The 12,784-nt window shown below is 35.4% G+C and overlaps 1 protein-coding gene and 1 pseudogene across 8 annotated transcripts; both read left to right on the top strand.

Moving 5' to 3' along the window:
- The first annotated feature begins 408 nt into the window (after positions 1–408).
- On the top strand, positions 409–5,031 carry LOC131013397 (pentatricopeptide repeat-containing protein At1g77170, mitochondrial-like). 8 transcript variants are annotated; one of them, XM_057941469.1, is made up of 4 exons: positions 409–3,001; positions 3,840–4,005; positions 4,194–4,429; positions 4,792–5,031. In XM_057941469.1, the coding sequence occupies exon 1, from the start codon at positions 729–731 to the stop codon at positions 2,115–2,117; it is 1,389 nt and encodes a 462-aa protein (XP_057797452.1). In that variant the 5' UTR covers positions 409–728; the 3' UTR covers positions 2,118–3,001; positions 3,840–4,005; positions 4,194–4,429; positions 4,792–5,031. The 8 variants fall into 8 exon arrangements, 7 of the variants coding, with proteins under 7 accessions (XP_057797452.1, XP_057797451.1, XP_057797453.1 ...); XM_057941468.1 differs by having other exon boundaries at positions 431–3,001; positions 4,194–4,381; XM_057941470.1 differs by having other exon boundaries at positions 431–3,001; positions 4,150–4,508.
- A 3,030-nt stretch (positions 5,032–8,061) lies between these two features.
- On the top strand, positions 8,062–9,107 carry LOC131013410 (probable calcium-binding protein CML36; annotated as a pseudogene).
- Positions 9,108–12,784: the final 3,677 nt, after the last annotated feature.

Here is a 12,784-nt window from a genome sequence, read left to right as displayed (position 1 = left end):
GTTCATGTAGTTATAACTATGATTAGAAATTTATGTTAAATATAAAAAGTGGGCAAAATTAATGTATTTAGAGCAGTGGTAACGCATTGCTTGATAGCCTACTCGAGTAAGAGTATGCACTCGAGTAGTGCGTTGCAGGGGAGTGCTACTCGAAAACTCGAGTATGCTCGAGTAATTTGCTTTTTTTTTTTCTTTTTTTTTGTAATTCTCTTCTCCTCTTTAAAAATTTATCTCTCCTCTTTAAAAACTAAAAAAATCAAGTAGGCTATCAAGGAACCCCAATGCAGCACTACCTACTCAATAACACAATCACTATCAAGTAGGTTATCAAGTAAGCTATCAAGGAACCCCATTGCGGATGCTCTTATACACTAATCACCTTTATTATTATTATTATTATTTTATGGAAAGAAGATTTTTGTCCTTAACAATTGGGGTTCAGGGTTTAGGGGAAAGATCAGTAGTTGTCAATTTTCATATATCGAATCACCGTCGTCGACTGTATCGCCGGAGACGCCATAACCGACGACTCTCCGTCGGCTACCAGGTACATCTTTACCCATCCTTTCCTGGTACTCATCGTTCCTCCGGCCTTCTCCTTACGTCTATTGTTCATGAATTCGAACCTTTCCCCCATTTATATAGTGAGACAGGATGTTCAATGAATTTATGAAATATGCCATATTTTCAAACAGTCGGTAGCATTTGATTTTGTCTCCTAAGCATCAATGCATAAGCATAAATTACTCTCCAGAATCCAACTTTCCAGTTTCCGCATTTTCAATCGCAATGTGGCCAGTGTTTCTGCATTTGGCGATATTTCTAATGTGCACACATCTCACCAACAAATCCTATCCAATCCCAAAGAATTAGCTATTCTAGTATCGACGTGCTCGAATCTGAAGCAACTGCGTCAAGTTTTTGCCCAAATAATACAAACCCGTTTCCTAGAACTGTATCCAGCTTCCTTTCATTACAATAATATCAGTAGAACGTATATCCGGCTTCTGTCGCCTAGAGAAGCATCGCGTGTTTATATTGCCATGCGTCGTGCTGGCATCTCACCGGATGAATTTACGCTTCCAATTGTGCTGAAAGCGGCAAGTCGAAATTTGGATGTTGTACTAGCGGGACAGGTTCATGGGTTTGCCGTTAAGTATGGAATGGAGAATGACATGTATTGTGTGAGTGGTTTGATTAGCTCGTACTCGAAAGGGGGAAGATTTGAGATGGCACAGAAAGTGTTTTTGTGTAGTCCTGTAAGAAAGCTGGGACATTGGAATGCTATTATAGCAGGGTTGTCGCAGGGAGGGCGTGGTAAGGAAGCACTGCGTATGTTTGTAGAAATGATGGAAAGTGGGATTTGCCCAGATGATATGACTATGGTTGGTGTGACTTCAGCATGTGGGAGTTTGAGTGACTTGAATTTGGCTCTTCAGTTGCACAAGTTTGCCTTTCAGGTGAATAGATTGGAGAAACCAGATGTTCTCACGATGAATTCTGTAATTGATATGTATGGAAAGTGCGGTCGGATGGACTTGGCTTACAAGGTCTTTTGTGATATGGAGGAGAAGAATGTGTCTTCATGGACTTCCATGATTGTTGGTTATGCTGCACACGGACATGTGGATGATGCACTGAGGTGCTTCAGCTGTATGATAGAAGCAGGCATCACGCCTAATCATGTCACTTTTGTTGGAGTGTTGACTGCATGTGTCCATGGCGGGATGGTGCAAGAAGGAAAATATTATTTCAACATGATGAAAAATAGTTATGGAATTGAGCCAATGTTACCCCACTATGGGTGTATGATTGATTTGCTTGGTCGGGCAGGTATGCTGGATGAGGCGAACTTGATGGTTAAGGGGATGCCAATGAAACCTAACGCGGTGATATGGGGGTGCTTGATGGGTGCTTGTGAGAAGTATGGGAATGTGAAACTAGGGGAATATGTTGCTAAGCACTTGATAGAGTTGGAACCAGGGAATTCCGGGGTATATGTGGTTTTGTCAAATATTTATGCCAACAGTGGTATGTGGAAAGATTTAGAGAGAATAAGAAAAATTTTAAGGGAAAGAAAGCTGGCCATAAATCCCTCTTATAGCTTGCTCAAGTGATAATCCTGTTGGTTGGTGTTGTGTAATAGCAACTATCCATCAATGATTCTCTTTATGGAGTTTTTTATTGTTCGACAAAGGCATTGTGAATTTCTTTCAATCACTTGATCCTGATAACAGTCCTGGGATCTATGAGTCGGGAAAGAAATTTACCATTTATTGGCACTCCTATACGACCTTGAGGCTTTCTCAATGTCATCACCACCCATTGAAACCATAGCTGATTTCAAAAGCTTGCTTACAGGTTCTTAAATAGCTACTACTCAGCTGGATTTGGAGCCTTAAACGAGGCTGCAGAAAATAAGTTGTTGGATGAGTTTTAAAGGTGATCGGATTAGAATTTGCTTCCTCCATTTTGACTGCTCTGGAATATTTCTAAATTTTAATGAAATCGAATTATTAACTCCGTCTGGGATTGCTGGTTGGCTTACCACTTTACGTGTATGGAGATGAACTCTGGAAACCCTTGCATATTGTAAATTCAAATATTTCAACATTTTGTTTCCAATTCAGAACTATTCCTGGGTTCAGTGTTGCCTGGAGGCCCAATGATAGAAATGTGTAATGGCAGGTGCTATGATCTTTTATATACATATTAGGGAATGCTTCTTGGGAGGGTATTTTTCGCCTTTCTGTGCTATGATTCCATGAATGGAAGACTTTTTATAGTAATTCATGTTCAAACCTAATGATAAAGGGAAGAAACTTGTGCACATTGATGGTGAGGTAGCTGTTAGTTTCCAACCATTGACAGTTATAATACTTCCCTTTCTGGCTATGATGATGAGGAGGAGGAGGAAGAAGAAGATACAAAATCATTGCCACATTATTCTGTTTGTAGAATTTGATAGCGTTTACAGACGTTACAAGCTCTTCTCATTCAGGTTTGAATCTTCAGTAACATTTGGCTTTCTCTTTGCTCTCCTTGAATCGGTATTTCTTTTGAAATGTATTGCTCTAATTCAAATTCCAGAAATGTTAACCCCTTGTATAGAAGGTTGGCATCATTTTTAACCCCATGTAACACATCATGATCGTGCTCATGGATTTGGATTTCAAATATTCATTTTCTATTCCTTGTGGCATGAGACGTGAAAAATCCCAGACATCAAATTGATGTATCCTGCAAACAATATGGAGTTTATGTATCTCAAATATAGCTATACTCATTACTCACCTCTATCGAGCTAGACAATAATTGTCTTAGCATCATGCCTTTGATCTTTGAGGTATGATGATTTATTCTTGCCTACAGAGTGAAGGGCTTGATCTCATGTGATTGGTGACATTGGTCTTATTCTTTCTTTCAAGTAGTAAAGTGAACTTCGTTCTCATGCATCCTTGTCTTAATACTGAGGGGATGACTGTTGGGTAGATTTTCATTGTCCAACAATTTCTGATATTTTAACTCTAATGTTTCTAAGAAAACCTATTAGGACTGCCTTTCATGTGCATGGAATATGCATTCTCATTTATTCTCTTAAGAAGGTTCTTTCAGAAATTGTTATGTATGCACTTCATGTATCTGATGTTGATTAACAATTCCCTTACCCAGTTCTCTGAGGATGAATCTTTATTAAGATCTGAACTAGAGTAGCTTCGCTTGGACAAGCATCGAATTTTCTATTAATTGCAGTTACCCTTAGTCTCTTATCATCTATGTTAGGTTCAGCGACTAATGTGATTGCTGATCAACAAGTTTCACCTGATGCAACTTTGCAGGCTGTTCCTGACCCTCTACTTTAGGAGCCGACCGAGTTGAGGATAACATGTATGCAAGTGTTCGGAAAGTCAAGATAGACAGCATTAAAGTTTAGTAGTTTACATACAGAAGAAAAGTGAGCTGGCAAAGTTAGTTGGAGTTTAATTCGGTCTTCTGATAAAGATGGTTGGTATTTTTCTCCTTCATTGTATCAGAAAATCTCCTTTCCTTTCATTGATGAAATTTTTTGTTAATTTCTTCTCCTTACGGATACAATCTTATTATATCTTCCATTTTCACTCCATATTAATTTACTGACTACATGATTAGGGCTTGTGAATTTCTAGGCCCTAAATATTTGCAAACTTGTGCAGTGAATTCCCTACAACTTTACAAGTTCGATTTGGTTCGATCATGTGGGACAAGAGCTGTCCCCTGCTCCTCGTTGCTGTTGGGGAGTTTATCCGTGTAACAGGATGTGGTGCAGACATAAGGATAGAAACAACGAAAAGGGCTTCACTTGGAACGTTAAAGGATACTACAACTACAAGCGCCTAAACAAGTAAAGTGACTTTGTTGACTCACAACTTGATTAACATGGATCTTTCAGGTTTGCCCACTCAAGTATGCTCCCTTTTGCTTTCTCCCTTTCACCACCTTGCCCTCAACCGAAGGAAATGCTTTATGATGTAATTACTGTTTCGTGACTTAATCCACTTATGTTTTGTGCATGGTTTTGTGGTGTGTGTTCCTCATCTTGTCAATTAGTACATGCATTAACACCAAAAAGTAAGTTTATGTTGATTTCAACCAAAGATTAGAATAATGAGCTGAATTATCTTTATCACTTTATTTGAAGCATCCTCATCATTTTAATATGGCGTTAGAAATTGGGGTTGACTATGAATCTGTGATCATTGAAAGAAGTTGGTTGATGGATTTAACTAGATCTTCTTTTATGTTTCATTTAAGGTTACATCTTGGATTGAGAAGATGGTTTGAAGAAATGACTCAAGGAACTTCCTATTCGAAAATTCAAATTTCCCAATGACACTTTCTTGGTCGAGTCTATCGCGCATAAGATTCACTCAGTGTGATTATCTTTGAAGTGGGATTTATCTACAGGTTTGATCATTTTGCTGTAAATTTGATGTTCACTGCTCTAAATTCATTTACCTAAATGGAAATCTAAGTAATATTTTATGGTATAAACACATCTCTTTCTTTTTCTTTTATTTTTGAAAGAAACGACAAGTAATTTTAAGGGTGTGGGTGTATTTCAATTTTCTTAATTCAATTCATTTTATCAAGATGAAATCTTGAAATCTTCCAACAACTTATTGGACATGTGTTTTTTTCATTTGTATAATATATGGATGTATGCCGTGGCCCCTTGTGACCAAAGCATGTCTATCCGTTTCAATCTCCAAAATAAAAAAAGATCTTTGATTCTGTTAATGACTATAATCTCATATTTCGTTTTGCTTATATGTATTATAAATAAATAGTCTTGTGCTTGTATGTACAGTCTCTCATAAAAGAAACTATTGATGTAATATGTAAAGACATTATTAAAAATTGCATTTTTGTATGTATAGGTATTAATTAGGAGTCTGTAATGCAGCATGGTTTATAATTTCTGCAGAGTATTTTTTTATTATTATCATAATTCATCTTTGTATTTATATGTATATGTGGATTTATTATTATACAAACTTGTAGACAATTAAATTTGTCGTCAAATTAAATCGTGCCACGTGTAAATTCATGAATTAAATATTCAATTATATTTTCTATTTTATTAAATGGGATTTTATTCCTAATTAAATAGATATATATGATTAATATTTAATAAAATGAATTAATGGGCTTATTGGCCACTTAAGGCCCTAAGGCCCATACATGAAGGCCCAAAGCTCATAAAGCCCATGAAGCCCATCTCTAAAATCTATAAATAGAGGTGTTGGGAGCTCATAACGGACAACGTGAAGGAGTGGAAGATCGAAGAGCACAAAGAATTCTCTCTAGTATCACAAGTAGAAGAAGCGGAGAATTGGAGAGTTCAAGTATTCTTCCAAGTATTCAAGTATCTTGAAGAATTCTATCTAACGTTCAAGTCTCCTTCAAATCTTCAATCGTTTGAGTATTCAAATCTTCAAGTATCCTTCGAATCTTCAAGTATTTGAGCATTCAAATCTTCAAGTATCCTTCAAAAACCTTCAAGTATTCAAGGATCTTCAAATCTTCGAGTATTTCTTCAAATGTTCAAGTATTCCTGCGAATCTTTGAAGTGATCTTCAAGTATCCAAAGAAATCAAGTTCAAAAGCTTCAAGGCATTCTTACAAATTCTAAGAATGTTCTCAAATCAAATCAAGTTCAATGTTCAATCCAAAATCATGACTTAAGTCCTTTGGATTGGCGTCATCAAAACAAGTATTTCAAGAACCTTCGAGCTTGTTCAAGAATCAAATGGAAGAGAAGAATCAGAGGATTAACTAGAGATTGCAACCCGCATAAAATCTATCTTCAAATCTATCAAATTATCTTTGTAACGCATTTTGTATTTTATCAAATTGAAATACAAAAATTTGTGTTTACAAAACTATATTTATAAATAGGTCCATTATGAATCGGCTGTGAAAAGTGATGATTGCAAAAATGAAATTTTCGTGTCAATGATAAAGATTAAAGAGTGATTAGACTAAGATGGGAGGCTTTCCAAAATGGAAATGGATATATATATGCCAATGATTTTGGCCATTTTAGTGTCACGTTATTCATTTTTTTGTATACTTGAAATACTTACTATCTAAAGGTTGAAAATAGTATATATTTTATACGGTATATATCTTTAACTTATTTGAATCACTTCACTTGCTATATATACAATATACTCTCAATTATACAAAAAAAAAAAAAAAAAAAAGAATAACGTGACACTAAAATGGCTAAAATCATTGGCATATATCCTTTCCAGTTTGGAAAGCCTCTCATCTAAGTCTAGTCACTCTGTAATCTTTATCATTGCAATGAAGCCTATACATGGTTGTGTGAAATATTTTGATGAAGAACATTCCACTTTTGAAGAATATATATATTTTTTTAGAAGACTTTTGAAGAATATTTTATCTACTGCACATATAAGTGCAATTTGATGGACCTCGCCACCTGCTCTCCTAACTATTTCAAATAATCTCACTTTTATAAAAGCCCTTTTTGAGTGCTCCCACTTAAGCTTATAATATAATTATGCTAATGGAATTCTTTGTCACATTAATAGTTTCCCCACTACTAGTGAATAGTTTGTCCATATCATACCCCACATATAAATCTCCATTAACATGCTTGGCTTATACTTGTGAATATCATGTCGAGTGAAATATATTTACAAGTACTATAATTACTGAAGTAGTATTAATTATAGTACTTCTTTTTTCTTTTTTTTGAGTAAACTTTTTTTCTTGACGTGCTGTCTTTTAAAGTCTCCTAAATAGGAGTAGAATGCCTAGTAGCGTATATGACCGTATTGAATCATGTATATTTAATCAACTATATTAGAGTTCTTTAATATTTATGTACACGTATTCTAGGTTGAATCCGTCTTAATAATTTGTTCATATTTTCTAACCTCGGTAGTGAAGTTTCTTCTCATTGCCTTTTTCAACCATATTTTCCGTTGTTATTGCCAATAAAAATTTCACTCACGTAATTTTTTATTTCATTATCAATCATGAATCTACTAATAACTTTTTCAGAACTGCCGGAAATACTACTTTATTTTTATAATTTTATTAATGCAAGTAACATTGATGCGAATCGAAGTGATGTGATGGATTTTGGATCACATGCATGGAAACTCAGCTAGGTTCATTTTGAGACATATTCTTTTAAGGATTAATTGCCGCAAAAATCATATACTTTTTTGCAACCCGCATAAAATCTATCTTCAAATCTATCAAATTATCTTTGTAACGCATTTTGTATTTTATCAAATTGAAATACAAAAATTTGTGTTTACAACCACCAAAAGAAGGCCCAACACAAATCCAACCAAAGGCTGATTTGTGAATTCCCTCTTCTCCTCGGACGAAATCCGCAGCCTACACTTCTCAGCGGCCCACCAAGCTCACTCTCTCTATGAAAAATAGGGGCCCAATTCTCTCTAAAGCCCAAAAGTAGGGATTCAGCCCAATCTCCAGGGCCAACCCCCAATCCTCCTCCTTTTCTCCCCTCTCTCTCCTCTCCCTTCGCTTTTGGGGTGAATTCGCACCTGCTAATTTCACACTCCAAATTCCATCATGAAGCTCGCCAAGATTGTCCCCGTTCTACTTCAGATCGAAGAAATCGCGCTCGGTTTCCAGATCCGAGGCCGAGCCGTCGTCCTTCAGCTCCCATACGACGTCCTCCTCCTCCTCCTCTGAGGACGGCGGCCTCAAGAGGCCGGCCGGCCTTTCTACGCCGACCAGCGTTCTCCCCTCGACCTCCGCCGGCATGTCGACGGAGGAGTGGACAGAGATATCCGCCGCCGTCTACTTCGAGCTGAAGCAGGCGTTCGAGATGATCGACCGCGATGGCGATGGGAAGATCACCAAGGAGGAGCTCGAGTCGCTCCTGAGCCGGCTCGGCGCCGAACCTCCGAGCAAGGAGGAGCTGCGGCAGATGCTCAGCGAAGTCGACCGCGACGGAGACGGCTGCATCACGCTAGAGGAGTTCCACGCGATCGGATCGGCTTTCGCGCCATCGACCGACAGCTCGGAGCTGAGGCACACGTTCGATTTCTTTGACTCCGACCGCGACGGGAGGATCACGGCGGAGGAGCTCTTCAGCGTATTCAAGACGATCGGCGACGCGCGGTGCACGTTAGAGGACTGCCGGCGCATGATAAGAGGCGTAGATAGAAACGGGGACGGATAAAAGGAGAGAACAGGCGGCTCCGTTGCTCGCCGAAGAGAAGCAGCACTGCAGCAGTGGTCACAGCCATCTGGAGATGCCGAGGAGCCTAAAATCACCAAGAAACAGAGATCGATTTCCGGCTATTTCCCCGGCCAACTCGAAGAAAAATAGCAAGACTCAAGCCAACAAAACTTTCCCCAGCTGCATCGGTGAAGCAGCTGTATATTTTAAAGATAAGAAAAATAAAAGAAAGAGATGAAGGAAAGGAGTATTTGCTGCTGCTAAAAAGAAGGAAGAGCTACTCTATTTATAAGCAAACTTCTCACCAAATCTCTAAACTTAGCTGTTCTTCCAGCGCCGAAGAGTGGAGTTCCAGCTATGAAAGGCCCTTCAAAACAAGCTGTTAAAGCTTAAAAGGGACTACATTTAATACAATGAAGGACTTTGTTTGCGTTGGCACGCATAAGATGGCTGAAAAAAAAAAAAATGCTTTCATGAGGAAAAGATAATGGCGCAAGTTGGCTAAAAGTAGAACTCCAGCAAATTCTCATATTAAAGCTAATAAAGAGAACACAAACACATGTATGAGAATGAAGCTAAAAGTGGAACGAGCCAGCCTAAATCAGTCTTGATATCTGAAAAGTGAAAATAAATGCAGCTTCTGGTACATGCAGAAAAGGAGTTCTCAACAAGTTAAAAATGTCGAGCTGTAAGTCTTGGAATTGGATTTGGAATTGGCAGCATACTTTTGATATATGGGTGTCCATATTTTAGGCCCATTTATCTCATTTGATGAACTTATAGTCCACGTTCTTGTCCATTTCATTTTTTTTAATTAGTGGACTTGAGGGACATGGCCCAAGTGGAGCATTAATTTGCAAGCCCAAGTCTAGATTGTATTAGTGCCTCCGGTTGCTTTGAAGAACTCCTAAATACGAGTATAAACTATTTACAAATTCAAAGAAATTCAAGCACTCCTAAATACGAGTATAAACTATTTAAAATTTCAAAATCAAATAAAGAACTCCTAAATACGAGTATAAACTATTTAAAATTTCAAAATTCAAATGAAGCACTCCTAAATACGAGTATAAATTATTTAAAATTTCAAAATCAAATAAAGAACTCCTAAATACGAGTATAAACTATTTAAAATTTCAAAATTCAAATGAAGCACTCCTAAATACGAGTATAAACTATTTAAAATTTCAAAATCAAATAAAGAACTCCTAAATACGAGTATAAACTATTTAAAATTTCAAAATTCAAATGAAGCACTCCTAAATACGAGTATAAACTATTTAAAATTTCAAAATCAAATAAAGAACTCCTAAATACGAGTATAAACTATTTAAAATTTCAAAATTCAAATAAAGAACTCCTAAATACGAGTATAAACTATTTAAAATTTCAAAATTCAAATGAAGAACTCCCAAATACGAGTATAAACTATTTAAAATTTCAAAATTCAAATGAAGAACTCCTAAATACGAGTATAAACTATTTATAAATTCAAAAGAAATACAAGAACTCCTAAATACGAGTATAAACTATTTACAAAGTTCAAGAAATTCAAGAACTCCTAAATACGAGTATAAACTATTTATAAAACCAAAGAAATACAAGAACTCCTAAATACGAGTATAAACTATTTACAAATTCAAGTCAAGAACTCCTAAATACGAGTATAAACTATTTAAAATTCCAAAATCAAGTCAAGAACTCCTAAATACGAGTATAAACTATTTACAAAATTCAAAGAAATTCAAGAACTCCTAAATACGACTATAAACTATTTAAAATTCCAAAATCAATTGAAGAACTCCTAAATACGAGTATAAACTATTTACAAAGTTCAAGAAATTCAAGAACTCCTAAATACGAGTATAAACTATTTACAAAATTCAAAATCAAGAACTCCTAAATACGAGTATAAACTATTTACAAATTCAAGTCAAGAACTCCTAAATACGAGTATAAACTATTTATAAATTTAAAGAAAATGAAGAACTCCTAAATACGAGTATAAACTATTTATAAATTCAAAGAAATTGAAGAACTCCTAAATACGAGTATAAACTATTTATAAATTTAAAGAAAATGAAGGACTCCTAAATACGAGTATAAACTATTTAAGATTTCAAAATCAAATGAAGAACTCCTAAATACGAGTATAAACTATTTACAAAATTCAAAGAAATTCAAGGACTCCTAAATACGAGTATAAACTATTTATAAATTCAAAGAAATTCAAGAACTCCTAAATATGAGTATAAACTATTTATAAATTCAAATTCAAGTCAAGAACTCCTCGATAAGAGTTTAAACTATCAAGATATATTTCGAGACTCGTCTATTACCAAAGGCATTTCATCCATAAACAAGTCTCGATGGGGCAATTTGTAGACAATTAAATTTGTCGTCAAATTAAATCGTGCCACGTGTAAATTCATGAATTAAATATTCAATTATATTTTCTATTTTATTAAATGGGATTTTATTCCTAATTAAATAGATATATATGATTAATATTTAATAAAATGAATTAATGGGCTTATTGGCCACTTAAGGCCCTAAGGCCCATACATGAAGGCCCAAAGCTCATAAAGCCCATGAAGCCCATCTCTAAAATCTATAAATAGAGGTGTTGGGAGCTCATAACGGACAACGTGAAGGAGTGGAAGATCGAAGAGCACAAAGAATTCTCTCTAGTATCACAAGTAGAAGAAGCGGAGAATTGGAGAGTTCAAGTATTCTTCCAAGTATTCAAGTATCTTGAAGAATTCTATCTAACGTTCAAGTCTCCTTCAAATCTTCAATCGTTTGAGTATTCAAATCTTCAAGTATCCTTCGAATCTTCAAGTATTTGAGCATTCAAATCTTCAAGTATCCTTCAAAAACCTTCAAGTATTCAAGGATCTTCAAATCTTCGAGTATTTCTTCAAATGTTCAAGTATTCCTGCGAATCTTTGAAGTGATCTTCAAGTATCCAAAGAAATCAAGTTCAAAAGCTTCAAGGCATTCTTACAAATTCTAAGAATGTTCTCAAATCAAATCAAGTTCAATGTTCAATCCAAAATCATGACTTAAGTCCTTTGGATTGGCGTCATCAAAACAAGTATTTCAAGAACCTTCGAGCTTGTTCAAGAATCAAATGGAAGAGAAGAATCAGAGGATTAACTAGAGATTGCAACCCGCATAAAATCTATCTTCAAATCTATCAAATTATCTTTGTAACGCATTTTGTATTTTATCAAATTGAAATACAAAAATTTGTGTTTACAAAACTATATTTATAAATAGGTCCATTATGAATCGGCTGTGAAAAGTGATGATTGCAAAAATGAAATTTTCGTGTCAATGATAAAGATTAAAGAGTGATTAGACTAAGATGGGAGGCTTTCCAAAATGGAAATGGATATATATATGCCAATGATTTTGGCCATTTTAGTGTCACGTTATTCATTTTTTTGTATACTTGAAATACTTACTATCTAAAGGTTGAAAATAGTATATATTTTATACGGTATATATCTTTAACTTATTTGAATCACTTCACTTGCTATATATACAATATACTCTCAATTATACAAAAAAAAAAAAAAAAAAAAAAGAATAACGTGACACTAAAATGGCTAAAATCATTGGCATATATCCTTTCCAGTTTGGAAAGCCTCTCATCTAAGTCTAGTCACTCTGTAATCTTTATCATTGCAATGAAGCCTATACATGGTTGTGTGAAATATTTTGATGAAGAACATTCCACTTTTGAAGAATATATATATTTTTTTAGAAGACTTTTGAAGAATATTTTATCTACTGCACATATAAGTGCAATTTGATGGACCTCGCCACCTGCTCTCCTAACTATTTCAAATAATCTCACTTTTATAAAAGCCCTTTTTGAGTGCTCCCACTTAAGCTTATAATATAATTATGCTAATGGAATTCTTTGTCACATTAATAGTTTCCCCACTACTAGTGAATAGTTTGTCCATATCATACCCCACATATAAATCTCCATTAACATGCTTGGCTTATACTTGTGAATATCATGTCGAGTGAAATATA

Source organism: Salvia miltiorrhiza, chromosome 2, assembly GCF_028751815.1.
Source record: "Salvia miltiorrhiza cultivar Shanhuang (shh) chromosome 2, IMPLAD_Smil_shh, whole genome shotgun sequence".
Taxonomy (NCBI): domain Eukaryota; kingdom Viridiplantae; phylum Streptophyta; class Magnoliopsida; order Lamiales; family Lamiaceae; genus Salvia; species Salvia miltiorrhiza.
This window is presented reverse-complemented; position numbering and strand designations above follow the sequence as displayed.

Excerpts from the sequence above, each read along its gene's own strand:
- LOC131013397 (XM_057941469.1), top strand. The coding sequence starts at position 729 with ATGCATAAGCATAAATTACTCTCCAGAATCCAACTTTCCAGTTTCCGC.